At 38.3% G+C, this 24,411-nt stretch overlaps 1 protein-coding gene across 5 annotated transcripts in view; it reads left to right on the plus strand.

The window, feature by feature from the left end:
• LOC125808920 (DNA mismatch repair protein MSH1, mitochondrial) overlaps positions 1 to 24,411 on the plus strand; it is a 47,300-nt gene that overhangs the window by 14,014 nt on the left and 8,875 nt on the right. For 4 of the 5 annotated variants that reach the window (XM_049488590.1, XM_049488594.1, XM_049488593.1 and 1 more), the window contains 10 exons: positions 12,548 to 12,657; positions 12,731 to 12,836; positions 12,935 to 13,010; positions 14,485 to 14,543; positions 17,725 to 17,792; positions 18,694 to 18,867; positions 19,634 to 19,840; positions 20,268 to 20,524; positions 20,610 to 20,753; positions 22,146 to 22,203. In XM_049488590.1, coding sequence (XP_049344547.1) covers positions 12,548 to 12,657; positions 12,731 to 12,836; positions 12,935 to 13,010; positions 14,485 to 14,543; positions 17,725 to 17,792; positions 18,694 to 18,867; positions 19,634 to 19,840; positions 20,268 to 20,524; positions 20,610 to 20,753; positions 22,146 to 22,203 — 1,259 coding nt within the window. The remainder of the gene's footprint in view (positions 1 to 12,547; positions 12,658 to 12,730; positions 12,837 to 12,934; positions 13,011 to 14,484; positions 14,544 to 17,724; positions 17,793 to 18,693; positions 18,868 to 19,633; positions 19,841 to 20,267; positions 20,525 to 20,609; positions 20,754 to 22,145; positions 22,204 to 24,411) is intronic. The other variant, XM_049488592.1, reaches the window with a different exon arrangement.

Consider the following 24,411-nt stretch of genomic DNA (forward strand, 5'->3'; position numbering starts at 1 on the left):
AGCTGAGGACCTTAGGGTTGGGCCTAAAAATTCTAAGACAACTTTGGGCCAACTTAAGGCAAAGGCCCAGTTGCAGCAAAAGACTTCAGACCATCTTTATTATTCAAGGAGGAAAAAGGGGAACTTGCATCTCAATAAAAAGAAGGAGATATTAAAGGAGTGGAAGGCTATTAGACCAGCCCAAGCCCAATCTATAGTGGCAGAGACACAAAAGCTTTCGGAACGACAGTCGAATGCTATGTTGTCTCAAAAGCCATTGTTGGCTCCCCTAACGCAAACTAATTCTCTTGATGAGTGGGAGGGAGACGCAGACGACGAAGCTGAATGCATGCGACCTCTATCTCTTCTCTCTCTTCCTCCTATCCACTCTGTTTTCTCTATTGGGTATTCTCAAGATTCAGGTTTCTCTTCCCCAATTAGTAGCGACACTTTGTCACTACCCTGGTCTGGTGACAGCTTGGAGGAACAGGTTATTTCACACCCGACAGTTATCGAAACCTCCCATTGGACCAAGATGGTGATGACTAAAGCTTGTAAAGCCTTTGGGGTCAATTTAGTGGGGTTTGAGCACGAAATCTTCGATATGATACTGCGAATGGAACAAAAGAGGAAGTTACAGTTGCAGAAATCAAAGGGGAAAGAGCAACAGAAGAAAAGATCAAAGGAAAAGGGTGAGATTGTGGCCAAGAAGTTGCAGTGCACAATTAATTATGAGAATGGAGAAGGGTCAAGTAGGGGCAGGTTCCACAAGGCTTTCTCGGAATGAAAGCAAAAATTATCAGTTGGAATATAAGGGGGCTTAATGATATAAGCAAAAGAAGCACCATCAAGCTACTTATTCAAAAATGGAAGCCTGACATCTTGTGTTTACAGGAAACAAAAACAGAGTGTTGTTCTGTGGCAATAGCAAGACATATTTGGGGATCAAGATGGGTCGAATGGGTTGAATTGAAAGCAAGTGGTACCAGGGGTGGCATTATTATTTTGTGGGACAAAAGACAATGGAAATGCTTAGACTCTTACCAAGGGCAGCATACTCTTTCGGCCATGTGGGAGGGTTTGCAGGTGGACTTCAGATTCTGTTTCTCTGGGGTGTATGGACCTCACTCAACTCCAGAAAGGTTTGACCTATGGGATGAGTTGGCTGCTGTCAGAGGCATTTGGGATGGATGTTGGGTCATAGGTGGTGACTTTAATGTATGTAGATATGAACATGAGAGGTACAATTGTATAAGGAGATCCCAGGACATGAAGGACTTCTCTGAATTTATTCAAGACATGGGTCTTATTGATCTCCCCTTGCATGGTGCAACTTATACATGGACAAGGGGAGAGGATTTTCTGCAGGCTTCCAGAATTGATAGGTTCTTAATTTCCACTGAATGGAATGAATTCTTTGGAGTTGTGAAGCAGGTGGCCCTGCCAAGGGTTCTCTTCGACCATAGTCCCTTAGCCCTAGAGAGTGGCGATTGGACTTCTGATCCTTCCTACTTCAAATTCGAGAACATGTGGCTGCAGCATGAAGGTTTTCATGATATGGTCAAAAATTGGTGGCAAGGTTATATAGTAAATGGCTCTCCAGACTTTATACTCTCCCAGAAATTAAAATTTTTGAAGAAAGACCTTGTTACCTGGAACAAGGAGGTCTTTGGTAAGCTAAATTCCAGAATCAGTAAAGCCATGGATGATCTTCTGCTGACAGAACAAGCAACTGAAGGAAGGGTTCGGTCTCAAGTTGAAAAGAACAAAATATTGCAATTACAACTAGAGATTCAACAATTAGCAAAGGCAGAGGAAACCTCTTGGAGACAAAAATCGCGGTGTCTATGGTTAAAAGAGGGGGATAGGAATACAAAATACTTTCAAAGAATAGCCAACTCCCACTGGAGATACAACCACATTGACAGATTGCAGGTAGGAGATGACCTCATTGAAGGAAAAGAGCAGGTGAAAGAGGTAATTCTTGACTTCTACCAAGAGTTATACTCTGAAAACGAATCATGGAGGCCTACTGCTTCTTTTGAGGGCCTGGGCAGTTTGAGTTCTGAAGAGAAGAATGCTTTGGAGCAGGCCTTTGAAGAAGAAGAAATATTGAATGCAATCAACTCATGTGCCCCAGACAAGAGTCCAGGGCCAGATGGCTTCTCTATGGGGTTTTATCAGAAGTGCTGGGGAATTATCAAGCAAGATATTTTGGGTGCGCTCAATCACTTTCACAACAATTGCCACATGGTGAAATCTTTTAATGCCTCTTTTATTGCACTTATCCCTAAAAAGAAAGGTGCGATAGAACTTGAGGATTTTAGGCCTATCAGTCTTATTGGTAGTGTGTATAAAATTTTGGCCAAAGTGCTCTCAGAAAGGCTAAAGAAGGTGATTGGGAATCTAGTCTTTGGTTTTCAGAATGCTTTTGTTCAGGGAAGGCAAATCACTGATGCAACACTTATTGCCAATGAAGTTCTAGATTGGAAGCAGAAAAGTGGTACTCCAGGACTGCTTTTTAAACTTGATGTTGAGAAGGCGTTTGATAAATTGAGTTGGTCCTTCCTTATTTCAATCCTAAGGCAAATGGGATTTGGAGAGAGATGGATTCGGTGGATCAAGTATAGCTTCTCCACCATAAAGTATTCTGTACTAGTGAATAGAAGTCCTGTGGGTTTTTTCTCTCCCGGTAGAGGCATCAGACAAGGGGATCCCTTATCACCCTTCCTTTTTATTCTGGCTATGGAGGGTTTGAGTAGGATATTGGAGAAGGCTAAACAACTTCAATGGATAGAAGGCTTTGAGGTGGGCAATGGTTATGGTCCACCAGTCTCGATCTCACATCTTTTATTTGCTGATGACACCTTGGTTTTCTGTGGAGCTAAGAAATCTCAAGTGCAATATCTTAGCCTCACCCTTATGATCTTTGAAGCATTGTCAGGTCTCCACATCAACATGTCCAAGAGCACTATATACCCTGTAAATGAGGTCCCTGATCTGGAAGATATGGCAGCTATCATGTGTTGCGCTATTGGCTCCTTTCCCACCACTTACTTGGGTATGCCTTTTGGTGCTATGAATAGATCATCTCAAGTTTGGAATGTGATTGTGGAAAAGTTTGAGAGAAGGTTAGCCTCCTGGCAACAACAATACCTCTCTCTAGGGGGGAGATTAACACTCATCAATAGTGTATTGGACAGCATTCCCACCTATTTTATGTCCTTACTCCTTATGCCAGCTAAGGTGAAACAGCGACTTGACAAAATCAGGAGAGACTTTCTCTGGGAAGGCAACAACAAGGACCACAAAATTCACCTTGTTAAATGGGCCAAAGTCACTTTGCCAAAACAATATGGAGGATTGGGGATAAAAGACTTGGCCTTACATAATAAGTGTTTGCTATTGAAGTGGCACTGGAGATACAATCAAGAGGCGGCTGGCTTGTGGAAGGAAGTGATTCAAGCAAAGTATGGTAGTGATAGTTATTGGTGCTCTAATAAAGTCAGTACCTCTTATGGCACGGGGGTCTGGAGAGATATAAGGAAACTGTGGGAAAAATTCTTCAGTGATGCCTCACTTATGGTGGGAAATGGGGAACATATTCAGTTTTGGAAAGATATTTGGCTAGGAGACACTCCTCTAATGAATGTTTTTCCAAGCATTTTCCAGATTGCATCTCATCCAGACTCAACCATCTCGCAGTACAGGGAAGACAATGTGTGGAATCTGATCCTAAGGAGAAATCTTAATGACTAGGAGTTGGAAGAGGTTTTTAGCCTTATGGCCACCATTCAGACTAGTGCAATCAACAGTCAACGCAGGGACAAACTTATCTGGAGACATAGCAGGGATGGATCCTACACAGTTAAAGCATGCTACCTTCAACAAAGCTCCAAGAAGATCGTAATTGATCAATGGCCATGGAAATTAATCTGGAGAACTAAGTTGCCACCTAAAGTTATTTGTTTCAGTTGGATTACTCTAAAAGACTCTTGCTTGACTCAGAATAATCTCATGAGGAGGAAATTCCAAATAGTCAACAGATGCTACATGTGCTTGTGCAACTCAGAATCTATTAATCACTTGTTCCTTCATTGCACAGTTGCAACAGGCCTATGGAACATGTTCTTCTCACTTTTTGGACTCACTTGGGTCATGCCAAGATCATTGAGAGAGGCTTTTGTGTGTTGGAGTTCTTGGAAAGTTGGGAAGTCCGTCAAGCATATCTGGTCTTTGGTTCCAGCCTGTATTTTGTGGTGCTTATGGACGGAGAGGAACAAAAGATGTTTTGATGGCACCCCAACTCCCATCTTTACCTTTAAAGCAAGATGTTTGATTACTCTTTTTGGTTGGGTTAATCTCTCTCCTGTACTTAGTGTTGATTCTTTCCTAGAATTTATCAGCTCCATAGATCTCTGCTGTTAGCTGTTTAGATAGCTTTTTTTGCCTTTTTGGGAGCTGATATTTCTTTCTTTTGTAATCTGTGCATCTGCTTGATGCTTTGTTAATGACATTCTTCTTACTTCATCAAAAAAAAAAAAAAAAAAGATATGCAAAAAAAGATAGTCATCGGAAGAATGGCACGGTGTTACACTAATTATATATAAAATTGTAGTCACTGGAATGATGACACAGTGCTACACAACTAGATATGAAAAGTAGTCACTAGAAAGATCGCACGATGCTACACAAATTAAATATGAAAAAGTAGTCACCGGAATGATGGCACAGTGCTACACAAATTAAATATGAAAAAGTAGTCACCGAAATGATGGCACAGTGCTACACAAATTAGATATAAGAAAGTAGTCACTGGAATGATGACACGGTGCTACACAAATTAGATATGAGAAAATAGTCACCAGAAAGATACATGGTGACCCAACTTTTGCTAACATAATCATTGGCCAGACGGGCAACATATATGGGTGCCACCCGCTGGCAGAAGTTCTTTGATTTTTTACCAAGATCGTAGAGGCTCTGATACCATGTGAGAAATATAGGAGAAAAATATTATTGAATTGTTGTTGTTGTGTACATTATTACATTGAGACCTTATTTATAGACCCTAGAATACAATCCTTTACCAAGTAGGATACTATTTAGTATTCCTATTTCTATTTCTAGTTCTATTCCTATTCTAATAGGATTGTATAAACCTATTCCTTTTCTAACACACCCTTTATAGGCTCCATCATTTCATGTACAACAGCTGGAATCTTCATTAGGACACACAAAAATAGTCTGTTTATTACAAATCTTCATGGGGATCAATACAATACACTTCACAGTGGGTTTCAGATCATCTGAAGTTGTTAGGAATGATCCAGATCAGGGGAATGGTACGAATGGATGGAGAGAGGCAGTAATCTTATCAGAACAACAATGTTCAAGAGTAAGACAATGAGGTGGCTGTGTGACACACTAAAGGAAGCATCGTAGGTTAAGGGGAATTCTGTTAAAAGTTGGAGACTTTGTGACCATAAGACACTTTCTGCGCAAGAAACTACAACAGTCATGGCCGGTACATTACAATCATTAACATTCAAGGTAGGAGGAGAGCAATTATTATTGTCCCTGAGATGACATTTAATTTAAGGGTAGATGGAGATTGCCTTAAAAGATTGATAGGTCAATTAAATCAAGGTGTCAACCAGAAATCCAGAACCAAGACCATTTAAGACAACAGATTCAGGGCTCTTATATTCGGATTCTGTCCTGATGGGCCTCAAGACAGATGGGAGCTGCAAAAGTCCAGGCATGGGGAGATCCTTTATATTGAGAGTGAACAATCACACAACAAGTTTGGTTGGAAAATTGTCAACAACAACCTTTGACGTCCCAATCCTGTCGGAAATTCGCAGATGGGCGAGTAGCATATGGAAGCAGATACATCTAAATATTTTTGAGATGGGTTACAATAGCTTCTCGTTTCTCCTCAAAGCTATCAACGACAACAACCACAACTTATCCAGTATAATTCCACAAGTGGGGTCTACAAGTGGGGTCTGGGGAAGGTCGGACGTACTTAGACCTAACCCCTACCTTTGTGGGGTAGAGAGGCCGTTTCCGATAGACCTTCGGTTCAAAAGAAATGTTTCTGAAGCAGGATTGTAAGAATAATATAACAAAATAGCAAGATACAAAGCAAATGAGACAATAGGTAGAAATACATATTGACGAACAAGAGACTACGCGACTATTAAATAATTCCCTACCTCTCCTCGAAGCTATTGACGGTACATATTCTAGAAGGAACTTGGTTCTGGATGAATTTCAAGATTTTCTTTCAATGGTGAAGCCAATGTTGTCAAAGGTGTGCTTAAAGGCATAGTATTGGAGATCTAGATATAAGTCGACGCGGTGGTCAAAGTTTCGATGGGAGAGGAGAAGAATGAAAGAAGTATAAGCCAAAGGATAACAGAAGAACCCTACAGTATAGGGGATGAGCTCAATTCAAAAAGGCGGGACACTGCACGTGGTGAGCAGCAGGGAAGCATAAGGATTAATTATAACTAACATGACCTACCACGTGGACATGAGCTATCTTTTTCTAAAGGCCTTGGGAAAGCAGAGGGGAAAAAACGTTTGGCCCCCGATCATTTTGCTCAAAATCTGCTGGAATCAAAAACCAAAGAAGCCCTTCCTCTATAAAAGGCCTGATCCACTAATCGAAGAAGTGTCTGCTAATACTACGACACAAAGCAGTCAAACGATTAAAGCGATTGTTGCGAGACATATAGTTCATAGTTCTCAGAGAACTCAGAAGAAAAAGATGGGTAACAAGTTGAAGAAAACCAGCATGTGTTTACTTCTGCGGACCAAGCAATAGTACTTATGCATGAAAAAGAAAAGCATGGAGTGGAAGACTTGGATAAAATTCATGATCAGAGGAATCTCTCTGATGAAATTTTACCAGGACATCCCTGTCCATGGAATATGAAGAGATTGTGAAACATAAAGAAGAAGCACGGAGACAAAGATCCAGAGCTTTATGGTTGAAGTTGGGAGTACAAAATACAAGTTATTTTCATAGAGCAGCCTATGCCACAGAAGGTATAACGACATTGATCAGTAGCAAGTGGAAGGGGTACTGATAAGAGATCCAAAGATATTAAAGAAGAGATAGTGTCTTTCTACCCGAACCTCTACACATAAACAAAGGAGTGGAGGCCTCAAGGTGGTATGAGGGATTGGCCCAGGATAACAGTTGAGGATAATGAGATGCTTCAAAACTCATTTTTCCCACAAGGGATACAGGAACCAGTGAAGTATGTTGCAGGGGATAAAGTCCCAGGGTCTGATGGTTACTCTGACATTTCTTTATTTGGTGCTAGGAGGTGGTCAGTACAGATGTCATAGCTGCTGTACAGAATTTCCATGAGCAATGCATATTTGGAAAAAGCTTCAATGCTACTTTTGTGGCCATGATTCTCAACAAACTTGGAGCCAAAGAGCTAAATAACTACAGACCCATCAGGCTAGTCAGGAGTGTTTGCAAAATTATTTCAGAAGTGTGTTTTTTTTTTTTTTTTTTTTTTTTGAGGAGGTAGAACTGTTGAATGAGAGGCTAAAGAAAGTGGTGGCAAGGTTGGTAGATGCACAACAAATGACCGTATAAAAGGATTACAATGATGGATGCAACACTAATTGCTAATCAATGTGTAGACACAAGGCAGAAACAAGACCCCTGGCATCCTATGCAAGCTAGACATTGAAAAGGCTTATTTATGATCATATAATCTGGAACTATCTGCTGGATTCAGTGAAGAAATGAGTTTTGGAGAGAGGTGGATTAGGCGGATCAAATATTGCATTAGTATAGCCAGATTTTCTGTTTTGTTAAAAGCAATTCAACAGGGTTCTTTCCTTCCCAGAGAGGAATTAGGCAGGGGGATCCACTGTCCCCATTTATTTTATTGTAGCAATGTATGTAGGGTCTGATGATATGATATAGAGGGCACAGAAAAACAACTGGATTAGGGGCTTCAAGGTTAATCAATGGGCGACTGTTGCGTGAAAATATCTCACCTAAAATATGTTGATGACACTCTGATTTTCTGTGGTCCAGATAGAGACCTACAAAAGCTATTGAGAGTAATTTTTGTACTCCTTGAATCTGTTTCTGGACAAAATATCAACTCAACTGGAATAAAAGTCTTGTTTACCTAGTGAATGGTCCCAGATCTACAAGAATTAGCTAGAACAAGCTCACATACTGGGGGGAGAAATGGAGAATTACCCGCTGTTTACTTGGGAATGCCCTTTGGGCAAAACGTAACCCCAAGAAGATATGGAATGGAGTAATGGAGTAATGGAGAAGTGTGAGAAGAAACTCTCCAATTGGAAGAGCCAGTACAAGTCATTGGGAGGCAGCTTGGTGCTCATTAATGTTGTCCTAGAGGTTATGTCCACTTACATGTTGTCCTTGTTCCTAATCCTGTAATTGTGGTCAACAAGATTGATGCTCTAGGAAGAAACTTTCTTTGGGAAGGCAATAGTGATAAAAGAAGATCCACCTAGTAAAATGGAGCAACCTGCTACCAGTGTTTTCAAAGGTGATTTTGGGGGAAGTCCTAAGGTGGGGTGTACCAAAAACACTCCGGGGTGAAAATGAAAGGTGTAGATCCATAGGGCTGTGCCCAGAATTTGAGTTGTAAGTCGCGGGCGTAAAAGCATATGCCCTGGGTGTTAAATTTCATTTTTGTTGCCTTAAAAGTATTTGTTCTATAGATCATGTTTTTTATTATTGATGTAATGATATTTGTAGTTTATGCTATCATGTTTTCATGTTGTAGTGATTTTTCCTAAAATATATTAATAAAGAAAGCAACTCTGATAGAAAATGGACTAGCATAAATATTTTTTTTAGTTGATTATGCCTTGAATTGATATGGCAGAGATTCCATGACACTATGTTCTAGGCAACTTTATCCATTTTCTGTCATTTCTTTAACACTTTTTATCCATCTCTTTCTTTGAAATATATAAACAAGATCAATGCAAATATTAGTTGGGGGTGAGAAGGACTAGTAGTTGTGGAGATCGCTGAACGTTTTGTACTTCTATTCTGTTCTTTTAATATTTTACTTTCTTCATATGTGTTTTGGGTTGAGTTAGGTCAATGCTTTTTAATTGAATTGTTATTTATCAATTATTTTTTAAAAAAAATGAGTTATCCACCGGGAAGTAAGTATTTTCAGGTTGTATGATTTTTGTGTTTGTATACCCAAAAGTTCAGTTATTTTTGTGTTAGAAATGGTAGTTAAGTGATTTTTGTGAAAAAAGTGGTAGTTACGTGATCATATGGAAATTGGTGTGTACGCAAATCTTACCCTACCTTGTGAAGACAATTAATAAAGAAAGCGGAAAACATACATATACATTAAAGCAAACACATCATTTAGGTGTAGGTTTTCAAATCCAAAGAAAATTAAATTCTCTTGTCTTTATTAACTTTTTCAGTTTTTCTCCCAACATTCAATTATTATAACAATTCCTATAATCTTCCTACATATAGGGAAGAAAATAAAAATCAACTACAGAAACCTACGGTAAAAAAAGTTAAATTTAGTCTTGAGTTCCTTTTCAAGCTCAGCTTCTCTTTCCAGATAAGTAGCACGCCTATCTAGCAGGCTAATAAACTCTCCAACGTTGCGTGCTGATCTAGCATCTCGCATCTGCAACTCCAGCCCTCTTATGTGGTGGCGTACGTCCTCCAGCTCCGTGCAGATCTCGCGCATCCGATCACCACCATCACCAGAGTTCAAAGCCATTTCTGCTGTTAAATAATTGTTAAAAAAAAGGGAAAATAATTAGTTATTAAAGTCAAACCTCTCTATAACACTTATCTCTATAAAACAACAATTAATTATAGATGATGCAGATATCGAGATGTTTGACTGTGTTATATATATATAGGATAGGCAAGGGCATTTCCACAGTTAATTAATCACTAGGAAAAACAGAAAAATATGTAGTTGTTACACCTCTCTATAACAACTGAAAAAAATCCACATAAATGAAGTAGTTACAGAGAGATTCGATTTTTATAGGAACAAATAATGTGAAGAAATATAAATAATTAAACTAACCTAATGAGGTGATGCTCAACTATATGTAAAATGTGATGAAAATAAAATGTTAAGCACTTGGGTATTTATAGAGGTTTTGATTACCTTATTTCATATGAGTTATTAATTAAGCTACCAATTTTCAAGATATGGAAGAAATGGAAAGAACTTAATTATTATTATCCTTTTTTTGAGAAGGTAACACTTGATTACCTATGGAAAAAATGGAAGGAACTTAATTATTATTATCCTTTTTTTGAGAAGGTAACACTTGATTAACTAATTTCATGAATATTAATTAAGCTACCAATTTTCAAGAGGCGGAAGAAATGGAAGGAACTTAATTATTATTATCCTTTTTTTGAGAAGGTAACACTACTTAATTATTATTATCTGCTAGTTTAATATATATCTATGGCCCCTCAAAAGTTCTCAGCGAAATTCATTTAGATACTCGAACTCCAATTTATTCTAATTGAGGAACTAAATGGGTAAGTTCATAGATGGTCATATAAATATGAGTCTTTTTCACTAAAGTCAGTTAACTATATTTTTTAACACAAAAATCACAAATTTTGCCCTTAGTAACACAAAAATCATTTGCTGGAAAATCCATCTTCTGATGGGTGATCTTTTAATGTACTTTTTAAATATAATAAATACAAATTCAATTAAAAAAACCAATCCGACCCAACCCCTATCCGATGTGTACTAATCTTTTACTTTTTTTTAATCGAATAAGACAATAAGCAAATGTTCTCGTAGGAAGCTCTACATTTTGTTCCTTTCTCTTACCAAGTCCTCCTTAGACTTGGGCGATGAAGCTATTACCATGAGGCTACTTGGGTGTCTTACAAGTTTCAAGCAATATAAGTATGCATCTGAGGTCTAAGTTCCACGATCTATAGGATCAAAAACAAGCTTTGGCAGGTGAGTTACCAGGGATTCAAAATGTCTAGCTCTTTTTTTACTTTTGGTGTAAAGTGTGATGACCCGCAATGTTATAATACCACGTAGGTGCCACGTGGCATAAAGTTATCCATTTGGAAGCCTTACATAGGAAGAAAGCTAGTCCATACTGGAAGGTTCTAGAGACTTGGAGAAATCCCTTGGAAGGCCTTAGGATTCCATGGATTTGCATGGAAAGTCCTTTGAATCTTCTAGTTGTGTAGAGTATTCTAGAAATAGCACTTATTTGTAAATATGTAGAGACTTGCAATTTTTATTTGCATCTTAGCCCTTAGGTGTGTAGTATAAATAGAGAGACACTCATTTGTAACACAATCAAGCAAGAATCAAACAAATCTTCTAAGTCTTGAGCAATACAAAACCTTCTCTAGCAATTCTCTTATGTCTTTCCTAAATCCAACATTCCTTAGCGATCTAGTGTCAAAAAAGCTTACTTGAGCTTGCAAGATCTTGAAAGATTCATTGTATGGCTCTAGCACTTCCGCCATGAGACGTAAAAGCAAAAGAGCGAGTTGTCAAGTGACGCATGGTGTGCTTAGTAGAAGTCCAAGTCGTGACAAAAAAGATGTATTTAGAAGATCAGGTTTGTATTTTTGTTGTCTTATAGATTCCTTGTGAGATTAAATGACAAAGGAAGAGGAGTACTATCAATGCGCTCACTTTTGTAAGTAAGGGTGACTCCCAGTTTTGAGTGGTGTCAATTTTATATCAATATACATACATGTTACCATCCTAAAACATTCACAATAACCTTTAGTTTGAAATTGATTAGTAGGATGGGAGGGGGGGGGGGGGGAGGGGAAGGGGTATGAGCTAGAGAAATAGGTAAAATGGAGAGTTTGATAAGAGATAACTTGCATGAAGGACCACATTAGCTCATTACCTTGCACCATGGATAAGTTGAAAGCATGAAAATCTCATTTGTCATTTCATGTATGTTTCTTGCATTGGAGAATGGTTTCAGGGGAAATTCACTCCAATGAGAAGCAGTTTTATAGTATGGGGAATTCTCCTTATCTCTTTTCTGATAAAAGAAGAGGAAATTTTGTAGAATTTTCCCATAGGATAAAACTACTTTAACATCTTTCTGTAATTTTGGCATTCCGGGTGGTTGTTAAGTTGTTAACAATTTGGTTCTTCATATTTAATCAAGGAAGCAAGGCGAGTTTAGATGTGAATTAGCCTTCACATAAATGTTGAAAACCACATAGGATATGACTGGTCGAACAAAACCTTGAAGAGTTTGTTGTGGACACTTCCCGAACATGTTCAACTTCTGTTGTTACTTTTAGGTCTTCCATTGATTCAACCAATTTGTTTTTCTATCCAGTTCCAAAAAAAGTGGGAAGGAGGGGGGGTTGGTATGTTTATTTGATCTAATATTTTGTTTTTGAGTCTACAATGATGTTTAGGCTGTTGCATGTAACTTTAGATTAGAAGGCAACACATCTGTTCTGAATTTACTCTATTTATATATGTATATGTTATTCAATCCTTCATTTAGCTGGAGGGTCTCCTCACAGGAACATCGCGTTGGGGAGAGTTTGGTGAAGGTGGACTTTTGTGGGGAGAATGTAATGCTAGACAGCAGGAATGGTTGGATGGCAATCCTATCGATGAGCTTTTATTCAAGGTTTGGCTTCACATCGTTTCATTGCTTGTGACCCTCATTACTTCAGTTACATGCAAAGTAATGAAAATTTCAGGTAAAAGAGCTTTATGGTCTCGATGATGACATTCCATTCAGAAATGTCACTGTTGTTTCAGAAAATAGGCCCCGTCCTTTACACCTTGGAACTGCCACACAAATTGGTAATGATTATACTTAGTTTAATTCAGTTACATTCTGTCATTATGTGGTGGTGTCACCCTAGGCTGAAACATCTGTTTCCGGGGTTTGTTACCTTTAGGTGCTATTCCAACCGAAGGGATTCCATGTTTGTTAAAGGTGTTGCTTCCTCCACATTGCAGTGGTCTACCAGTCCTGTAAGTGAGCATTGTTTTACTGCAAACAATTGTCTGCCCTTACTGCATGGAGTTCTCTCTGTTTCTTTCTAGAACCCCAGCTCCCGTAAACCAGCAGTAATTGTTTTGTACCTGTGCTGCTATAGTTTTTGCTCCACCTAGCTGCCATTTCAATAATCCTTGTCTTAGCCACAGAATTATCAAAAGATGTGGGATCACTGTTCTTTACAGCAGCATTATACAATTGACTGTATTTGTTTTCCAGATATTGAGAACCTGTAGCTCCTTAAGAACTCATATTTGTGTACCCGAGCTGGAACCTGTCTTAATGTTGTATAGAGGTCCACACGTATAGGCAATTCACGGTCTCTGAAAATTTACAGGTTCTATTATTTTCATGATTTAGCTCAACAGGTGACTTCGGGGGGGTGGGGGTGGGGGTGAGAGAGTGAGAGGTGACCATTAAGATTGAGGAGGAGAAGAATACATGGGGTTCAATGAATTAATCTGTGGTCTGGGTGTTTTAGTTAGAGAAGAAAAAGACATAATATTCCTTTCTGTTTTTTTGTGGAATCTTTTTTTGTTTGTTTAATTTGCCATAAAGTAATGGTTATCATTAAGTTTTTACATGGATGTGATCTCCGATTTATTCTGGAGATCACTTTGTGTCATACCACACAACTCTTTGCCTAGTTTGCATAGCCTCTGTTCCCACACTTGTAACTCTTTCTCCTTGCTCCCATCCATGGTAATAGTGACAAGTCACTCCTATCCATTGACAAACTTTTGAAGTTACTTACTAAACACCTGACTAGTAGCTTACTCCTTCGACATAAGCCGATTATATAGTCTGCACATGTTGGTATGGGATAGTGTACTTTATTTTAAATTTTGAATTGTTCCAAAAGACTTTTTCTATTCGTAATGTGGTTATGGAAATACTTCAAAGGAACAGAATTAATTCTTGTATTTGTTACACCCCCAAATCATGTGGTCATTAGATAAACACTGTGTCGGTTAAGTAGATTTTGTCCAAGCTATAAAAGAGCTGTAACCCCTAAGAAGCACAGACGAAAATGGGGTATTCCTTCTGATTTTGTAGCTTAATTTAAGACATGTGGCTAATTTCACTCAGGTCTTATTATATCACTGTATTTCCCAACAACAACATACCTAGTGAAATCCCACAAGTGGGGTCTGGCCGTCTGGGGAGGGTAGTATGCGCACAGGCCTTTCGCTGTATTTCCCATTTAGTATTTTCTTAGAAAAAAGTTTTCTGGTGGATAACTTCCTCTTCTTTCAGCAGTTATGACCTTCTTCTGAATACTGAATTTTGTTTCAATGCTACTTTGAAGTGATTATATAATCTTCATGATAGTTCACTTATTTCTTTATAACATTTATCTATTTGTCTATCTTGTATAAATTTTTTTTCTTATTTTTACATTTGATGTTGTTCTGGTATTTGTTGTGTCCGTGATATTATCTCTATCAGGTATATTAGGGATCTTCTTTTAAATCCACCAGCCTATGAGATTTCTTCAGACATACAAGGTGAGAAATATATTGTAGATGTTCATGCATCCCTCACTTGTTCATGATGACAATCATTTTACTAACTACATCATAGATTTGATCAATTTTAAGATCATATTGACAGCTTTAACTTTCTTGTTTTTGTCGCATCATAGTGAGTGAAGTTTCATTATTTGGTTTCTTCCTTTTATTTTCAGTAAGGTAAATTTTATTAATGAGACAATGTATACAAGTAGTATCCCAAAAGTAGACAAGAGGGAGTTGCTCGGATGGTAAGCACCCTTCACTTCCAGCCCTAAGGTTGTGAGTTCAAGTCACCAACGGAGCAAAAAGGTGGGAGCTCCAAGGGAGGGGTAGAAAAAAAAGGTATACCCAAAAGTAGAGATTTACATCAAAATATGAATTTCTATGAACGACGCCCAATCTTCTGTACGAACTGAAACCTCATGTGTGTACCAAAAGATAACTAAGAGTGAAAGTGTTCCTTAAGTGTGTGTTGTTATTCTCTATCCCCTGGAAAGCTTTCGTATTTCTTTCCTTCAACAGGACCCACATGAGTGCTAGTAGGGAAACATTGCAGGCTCTTTGACTTGTCTTCGTCCTTTTATCTTTGTATTAGATTTCTACTGGCTGTCTAAATCCTTCAAATGCATCTTTGTATTGGATTTCTACTGGCTGTCTAAATCCTTCAAATGCATCTTTGTATTGGATTTCTACTGGCTGTCTAAATCCTTCAAATGCACTCAATTGGTAACACGATGCTTCTCTTCTTGATGGAGATCTGCTCCATGATTCAATTGATAAATTTCGGTCTTTCTGGTTATTAATGGGCCTGTTACGAGCTCTATCACATCTAGGGCTGCAATCAGCTGAGATCGCTTGACTGCATTACCGGCAGTGGTTTGCTTGACAGAATTCTGCACCACGATTTAATTGATAAATCACATCCTCTTGACTATTGATAGCCAATTATGAGGCATCACATTTTGTGTTGCATCCAAGCTAAGGCAGCTTGATTGCTGCTTAAGCTGGGTTGTCTCAAGTAAGTGCTTTCTTTCTGTTCAGCTCATTTAACTTCTGAGCATTAAATTGAGCTTACAGACTTGGCTTCGGTGAGCCGATATCACCTATTAAGATTTCTATTAACATATATATGGTTAATAAGATATTTCTTTTTAAAAATATTTTCGTTATTTTGTTCAAACAAAAACTGGTTCATGGACATTGCATAGATATTCTCCTTATTGTTCTCTGTTAACGCCTCCTTCGTGCTCCCTACCACTCATTTTGAACCCCCTTCTATCTGTTTCATCCCTTTCCTGCCACTACCACAACCTATGTGTTAAGAAGTCCCACATCGGTAGAGGGATGGGAAATTGGTCTCCTTATATGGACTTGGACAAACCTCCCCTCATGAGCTAGCTTTTGGGGTTGAGTTAGGCCCAGGTGCCATATCTTTACATGGTATCAGAGCTAGACCCATTCCAAGTTGTTGTTCACCGATGTTGGGCCCCCATTTAGAAGTGTTCACGCTCCAGTTGAGGTTTGGGCGTGCGGGGAGTGTTAAGAAGTCCCACATCGGTAGAGGGATGGGAAATTGGTCTCCTTATATAGACTTGGACAAACCTCCCCTCATGAGCTAACTTTTGGGGTTGAGTTAGGCCCAAGTGCCATATCTTTACACTATGCAAATATTACAACCCAAGCAATGACTATGACCACTGCCTTCTGTTCCACCTCTAACCTATGGCCTTCAGACTGCCCCTTCATTTCATCTCATCTCGTCTCTTTTTCAAACTACCAGGAAGCTCCGAGTGTAGGTCGTTAGGACTGATCTTTCTACAGCCCCAATCCTACCCTTTCTCTCACACATTGTTTAGGTCTAGATGATTGCAACACTTCAAATGATTTAGGCATTTGATCAATAGTTCCTACTTTACTCACTCAAAGAGTAATGTTCTTCTTTTCTCTTGCATAGGTGGACCTCGATTATGGGGTTTTCCAAGTACATTCTCTAAAAAGAAATTCTAAAAAAAAAAAGAAATCTCAAAAATATATTTTCTGTAAAGAGAGTTGTAATTAACTTTATGTTGTTTGTCATTCTTATCATGAGTTGAATCCATAATAATTATAGTATTTTTTGCCTCCCTATCTCCTCTTTCTCTCTGTCTCTCTCTTTATTTCAGATTTCCTGTGCAAATAGCACAATTGTAACAAACTTCAGATCTAGTAAAGTTTCGGGATTGTGAAAAATCATTTTTGTTATGAAGAATTACTTCCTTTATAGGCGGAAAGTCACTGTGTACAAGTGGGCCAAGTGGTTTACTGAAAGTGGAGAACCTACATAAAAACATGGTTCTCCCCAAAAGGATCCAGTCATTTATGCTAATTAGGGCCTTATGGAGTGCACAAAATTTAATGAACACAAAAGTTTGTCCTAATGTGCACAAAAGTTATTGAAGATCATATTTTACTGAAATTGTTCTCTTATTTAGTTATTTATATTTGAAGCAAACATGTGGAGCATGTTTTTTTCTCTATTCTCTATTAACTTACAAATATCTTTTGCTACTAGCTTGGAAATAAAAGTTGATGTCAATAAGAAGCTCCACACTGTCACAGTTTGCTAGTGAAGTTAAGATCAAGTTGTAAGCTTTGAGATTTGATTTGAGTTAGAGGTCTCCTAAAGCACAAGGGGTTGGTGGACTTTGAGATAAAACGAGATGTTGAGAAAATGACTAATTTTTCCTAATTTGGGCAATGCCCAACTAGTTAATTAGGGATATGTCGCGTTGGCAAACTTACTTTAGGTCTTGTTTGCCATCTTTTTAGTGTGTCAAGAGCTTTGTTAGGAGAAAGTGTAGGGAATCTCTAGTAACAGATAAATCCTTATCTGCAAAAGACAAAGCTGTTAAGTATTGGAATGAAATTCTTCACATTGAGCTGAGTTGAAAGATTCACAGAGCTGACTCAGTTAGTATGGGATTGGCGTAGTTGCTTCTGTTTTCTTTTGCCACGATGAGGAAGGGGGTGGGGGTGAGGGGTGGGGGGGGTGGGGGGGGGCGAGTGATTTTTTTGTGCCAGGCAATTTCTTGAAGTGTCATATATGGCTAATATGTCTTCCTTATTTCTTATCTTCAGTGCTTATAACAAACACAATGAATTTTTCTTTACTAATATGTTTCATTTGCTTTTGCAGAGGCATGCAGACTTATGATGAGCGTCACATGTTCAATTCCTGATTTTACTTGTATTTCATCTGCAAAGGTTGCATTTCATTATTCAATTTATTCTCACTGCAAAATTTATCTATTCTGTTCATATGCTGTAACAATTTTTTTCTTCTTAACTAGTAAAGTTGGGTTATGTTATTTTAGTATTATTTCTTGTCTGAAATAAGTGCCTACATTTTATTGCTGATGCGTATAAACTCTTAGGCTGAGATTTTAATGACTGGTTAATTCTCTCTTTTCCCAGTTCAAAAGTGAATGAATTGGTAGCAAGTTAGAGCTTAATGTTGGAGTTTCGGAGGCCTTTTGTGTACCGACATTATTTTGTCTGAACTCATCACATGGTTCCTGTCGTATGTTCATCTTTGTGATACAGATAAGATTGATTTGTCTTGTCGAATTTTTATCTCTGGACTAGGAAACATCACTCTCTTGTAATGACATAAAACAGTCATCACTCTTTTGTAATGACTGTTAACTCTTTGATCCTAGCATAGATTTTTATGTACTACCAGAGCTAACAGTCATCACTCTTGAAATTTTTGCACCTTATACATCTTATGCCTTTTTAATGATAACACCTTACTTCAATAAAAGAAGAAGAAGAAGACATCATAAAACAGATGATTGCTATGAATTTCTTCTATAAATCACGACTTTTGGGAGATATATTAAGTCCATGAATTCTGTCTACTATTCTGAACTTGTCATCAGATTAGCAGCATTGCTACTTCTGTCTACTATTCATTCTATAGATCATTGGTTCTGGTATTATGTCATGTGTTTTGAGTTTCAAACCTTGTGCTAGGTAGGAAAACTTCAGTTATATAAAAGAACAATTCTCTTCCTCAAGCTGCTTTCCCTTCCCAAACAATTCTTAGCTTTCTGTGCTTCAGTTTGTAAGCATTACTGTTGCGATTTTTGTTATCTATTTACAGCTGGTCAAGCTGCTTGAGTTGAGGGAGGCAAATCACATAGAGTTCTGCAAAATAAAGAGCATGGTCGAAGAGATACTGCAGTTGTATAGAAATTCAGAACTTCGTGCTATTGTAGAGTTACTGATGGATCCTACTTGGGTGGCAACTGGGTTGAAAGTTGATTTTGATACACTAGTAAGTGATGTTGGGGTTTTTATTCCACTTCCAATTACAAAGACTTCCTGTACAGTTTAATATTGAGTGGTGCATAAAGAGCAATTATCTCGTGCAGTCCAGTTTAGGATAGGTGGACAGGAATCATTCAGCTTTTTTCTTTTTTAAATCTTTTTTTTCCTTTTTCCTTTTCTTGAAAATGCTTTTGCATTGTATGGGCTTGGAGATCAAAGATGACAGTGTGGAGCTACTCTAACCGTCTAGCAAGAATGTATCTTGTTAATTGAATGATTCATGTATAAGTTTTAAAATTTCTTCTTACATTGTAAAAGCATGGCTACTTTTTATACCTGGCGAGAACCTTTTATGCCAACCCTATCACTCGATAGAATGTCTAGGCATGAAGATCATCAAAAGAGTTGAGGAAATACTAAATTGTGATACTTCTTTAGATGGACATACTCTTTTATAGCTTATGCATGGACTAACAACAATTAGAGGTGTGTAATAATCGTTCAGTGTACTAGAATTATAAACTTTGTTGATCATAATTTAGCTTCCTGGTGGTAAGGCACATGCATATGCCTCTTGTTTTTTCTGTAATTCTTTCTCTCTTGTAGGGTTTATACTGATTTTAGTTTTCGCCTTTTTTAGTTTGGTCCATGCGCCAGGTGCTCTTCGTATCTGCTCATGTATTGACTAATTTGACTTAGATTTGTTTTCGCCAATTCTTGCAAAAGGTTCTTTGATTGTAGATCTGATTAAATTTAACCCCTTGTTACTTCAGGTAAATGAATGTGGAAAGATTTCTTGTAGAATCAGTGAAATAATATCCGTACATGGTGAAAGTGATCAAAAGATTAGTTCCTATCCTATCATCCCAAATGATTTCTTTGAAGATATGGAGTTGTTGTGGAAAGGCCGTGTCAAGAGGATCCATTTGGAGGACGCATATGCAGAAGTAGAAAAGGCTGCGGATGCTTTATCTTTAGCTGTGAGTCTCTTATCATCCCAAATAATAATTCCTATCCTATCATCCCTAATAATAATTCTAATGATTTACAAGTTGTGCATCTGGTGCTTTAGTACTCTTCTTGATAGCTAAAATATACATTGCTTTTTCTATATAGTCATGTATACTGCTTTGGCTGGTTGACTAACCAGATTGAAATTCTGAGTCTGAAACAAATGATCTATAAAAATAATTTTTTTGGAGAAGTAGTTATAATTGCTCCAGGCAAATAGATCTTGAACTATAGAAGTTCGATCTGTACTTTATAGAAGCAACCATGCGTCAGTTCCAAGACTGGCAGCCAAATCGAAAAAGAAAAAAATAAAGAAGAAAGAGACAAAAATCTGAAATTAATGAACTTAACAACCAATCTCCCAAATATTTAAGTGGTCTTCCATTCTGTTTCTAGATAACAGAAGATTTCCTGCCTATTATTTCAAGAATAAGGGCCACGATGGCCCCACTTGGAGGAACTAAAGGGGAGATTTTGTATGCTCGAGAGCATGGAGCTGTATGGTTTAAGGGAAAGCGATTTGTACCAACTGTTTGGGCTGGAACCGCTGGAGAAGAACAAATTAAGCATCTCAGACCTGCTCTAGATTCAAAGGGGAAGAAGGTTGGAGAAGAATGGTTCACTACAATGAGGGTGGAAGATGCAATAGCTAGGTTCTTTGCTTACATTGAGGCCAATTTGTGATTCTTACAAGGAAATACTTTCTTTGGTAAAAAAATGTTTGGATCTCTTTCGCAGGTATCACGAGGCAAGTGCTAAGGCAAAGTCAAGGGTCTTGGAATTGCTAAGGGGACTTTCTTCAGAATTACTATCTAAGATCAATATCCTTATCTTTGCATCTGTCTTGAATGTGATAGCAAAGTCATTATTTTCTCATGTGAGGTTAGTGACAGAAACCTACTGCTTATCTGAAAAAACAGTTTCTTACCTTCCTTAAGGGGTTGCTTCTTTTTTTCCCGCCTTTGGGGGGTGGGTGGCACTTCTGCAATTTATGGTTTGTTGACTCAAATTGCCTAAGAGTGTACTCATCTTTTTACATTTAATCTGTTTCCATTCCTTGCATGTGTATTTGCAACTGGATCATGAATCTATATAATCTGGAAGGTTCCTTTTCAAAAATATGACATTGCACTGATGAACAACTTAATCCTTACTTCTCTACACAGAGAATCGTAGTGACTGCTATAAGCCATAACAGAATTTTGTGACATCAAAGCTATTTCATCTATTGCATAATATGGACAGAATGAGCTTGTACCTTGTTGTTCTGAATTCTGTTAAGCTGATGTGCTAGTGAAGAATCAGGGGAAGTAGGAGGAGAAGGATAGGTCATTGCCTATCCTAACACAATGGTGCACAAAATTCGAAAGGGACGTAACTGAGTACTGTCATGTCTTTTAGAGAGATTTTGTTCCAGATGCTAAACTGTTGCTGTATTTTTTTGTTACACATAAAATACCATTGTGTTTTGAGGACCACATGACTTTGTAGAGAACGATGTTGCATAAATAAGAGTAGGGTTAGTGCCTGTTTAGTTGATATATAAAACTTATTACTTGTGTTAAGTCCCACATTGGTTGAGAGAATGAGTTAGGGTTCCTTATATGGTCTTGACAATCCTCCCCTCATGAGCAAGCATTTTGGGTTGAGTTAGACCCAAAGTCTATTTCTTCATGGTAGCAGAGCCGAACCCATCAATCCTTACTGTTGTGTTTCTCATTGTCGATCCATTGTGTTATGTTATCCACTCTCCTATTTGTCCAGTCCGTAGGTGGGTGTCAAAGTCCTATGTTGGTTTTGGGCGATTTTCATGAGCTAGCTTTTTGGGATTGAGTTATGCTCAAGGTCTATTTATTTCTCAACTTGGGTAAAGAAGATAAAAAAGTAAACCTTTTAAGTCACATTGGACTTTCTCTAAATTACATGTGGAATTTAGCTCCAGGCTGCAGCAAGGAACTAATGAAAGCTAAGTTGTACTAGTCTGTGGTACTAGCGGATCTATTTCATAGTTTTGTAAAAACTTATTAGTGCATATGGAGTGAATTTAGGATATAGATGGGGCTTTCTTGAATTCTCTCTAGGTGTTCTGTTATATTCTGTCGGTTCTTTATATTGGATATGTCATAAAATTTTCTCATCAGTGCCCAATAGCTGAAGCCTTTTCATTTTGAAGAATTGTATATGAATGTGCTCAGAGCTCTGCATTATTTTTCACTCACTTGTTTACCTTTCCCGTGATTTGAGCTCATAATCTTAATCTTGGTTTCTTTTCAGTGAAGGGAGAAGAAGAAATTGGATTTTCCCAACAATCACACAATTTAACAAATGTCAGGTAATCTTCAGGATATTTGCTTCTTTGACATTTTCTAAATATTAATACCTCCACAACTTGGTATAGACTTAACACGTCACACATCTCCACCAGATGACTTTAAAAACTTCACAAATACATTTTCAGAATTTGGTTGTGGCGACTGGTGCACTAGTGTCTGTTATATTTTCCTATTAATCCTAAAAGTGGGGTCTTGGGAGGGTAAGATGTATGCAGACCTTACCCTATCTTTATGGGGTAGAGAAGTTGTTTTGGATAGACCCTCGACTTTAAAAGAGAGGTTATTCGGAGAAGGGTTGCAAGAAGGAAAAAGTGACAATAAAACATGAAGATACGAAGCAAAATGGAGCAACAAATAACAAAAAACACATTGAAGAACAAGAAATTACATGATTACTAGATACTACTACTATTAAAGAAGAGAAGACGAGGCTAGCCCCCCGTCTCTCCCACCTAACAAGCAACAGTTGCTACCTACTAACTTTCTATGCTAATCCTTGACGTTCACACCTTCCTATGTATGGTCATATCCTTAGTAAGTTGAAGTTGTCATATCTCGTCTAATCACCTATTTCTCTCAACTTCTATTACAACCAACCTTTCACACCTCCTAATTGGCGCATCCGCACACCTTCTCTTCACATGCTCTAACCATCTCAACTTCTCTTACCTTAGTTTGTCTGTTGTGGAGTCCACTCCCAACTTGCCCCATATTAACTTCATTTCTTATCATGTCTCTCCTAATTTGTCCACACAGGTGTTAGTGGAAAGCTTAGACGAGGAGAATAAGAGGAAAGAGAGAGGTATAAGACAACAAAGAAGGAAACAAAGCTAGCGGTCATGATGGCTAAATCAGAAGCTTTTGAGCACTTGTATTAAGAGCTCGAGGGCAAGGGTGGGGATGGAAAGTTGTATAGGCTTGCCAAGATGAGAGAGAAAAGGGTTTGTGACCACGACTAAGTGAAGTGCATCAAAGACAAAGATGGTTAAGTGCCGCAAGAAGAGGCACATTAGACAGAGATGGCATACATATTTCCACTAGCTCTTGAATGAAGTAGTGGACATGGATATCATGTTGGAGGAGTTAGAGCACTCCGTGAGTCGTGGAGATTTTGGGTATTGTAGGTGTATACAGGTTGAAGAGGTTAAGAGGGCTATTCGTAAGATGAGAAGGGGAAGAGCAACTAGGCCAGTTGAGATACCAATAGAGTTTTGGAAGAACACGGGTAGACAAGTATAGAGTGGATGACTGAGTTGCTTAATGTCATTTCCCGAACAGTTGAAATGCCAGAAGAATGGAGATTGAGTACAATGGTGTGATTGTACAAGAACAAAGGTGGTATTCAACATTGCAACAAATATTAGGGTATCAAGCTACCACGTCATACTATGACAGTTTGGGGAAGGGTGGTCGAAAATAAGGATGAGTAGACATGTATTTATATCTGAAAACCAAATCGAATCTATGTTAGGACGGTCGACTAAAGAAGGCATCCGTCTTGGAAGGATATTGTTGGAGTAGTATATAGACAAGAAGCGAGACTTATACATAGTGTTTATCAACCTAGAAAAGGTGTACAATGTCCCTATGGAGGTCTTCTAAATGCTTAGAGGGTTAAGGTACCCATAGGCTACATTTGGGTCATTAAGGACATGTACGATGGAGCTAAGACTCGGATTAGAACAGTGGGAGGGGACTCCAGACACTTTTCTGTCATGATGAGGTTGTACCAAAGGCCAACCCTTAGCCCATCCCTATTTTCCTTAGTGATGGAAGAATTGACACGGAGATTCAAAAGGAGATGTTGTGGTGTGTGTTATTTGAAAAATGACATAGTACTGATAGATGAGACTCGCGGTTGAGTTAATGATTGCCTGGAAGTTTGGAGATAGATCCTAGAACCTAAAGATTTCAAATTAAGCAAGACAAACAAAGAACCTCGAGTGCAAGTTCAGTGACGTAACGCATGAGTCGGTGGTGGAAGTGTAGATTGATGCACACGTCATACTCAAAAGAGGAAGCTTCAAGTACCTTGGGTCCATAATCCATGAAAATGGGGAGATTAATGATGATGTCAAACGTAGTATTGGAGTGAGGTGGGCAAAATGGAGGAGAATGTGCGATAAGATTGTGTCATCAAGGCTTAAGGGTAAGTTTTACAAAGTGGTAGCCTTCTTGGCTAACACTTTTCATTGGACCCCCATTGT

The sequence above is a fragment of the Solanum verrucosum genome, unplaced genomic scaffold (genome assembly GCF_900185275.1).
Source record: "Solanum verrucosum unplaced genomic scaffold, falcon-dt-bn FXZP01000218.1, whole genome shotgun sequence".
NCBI classification, from domain to species: Eukaryota; Viridiplantae; Streptophyta; class Magnoliopsida; order Solanales; family Solanaceae; genus Solanum; species Solanum verrucosum.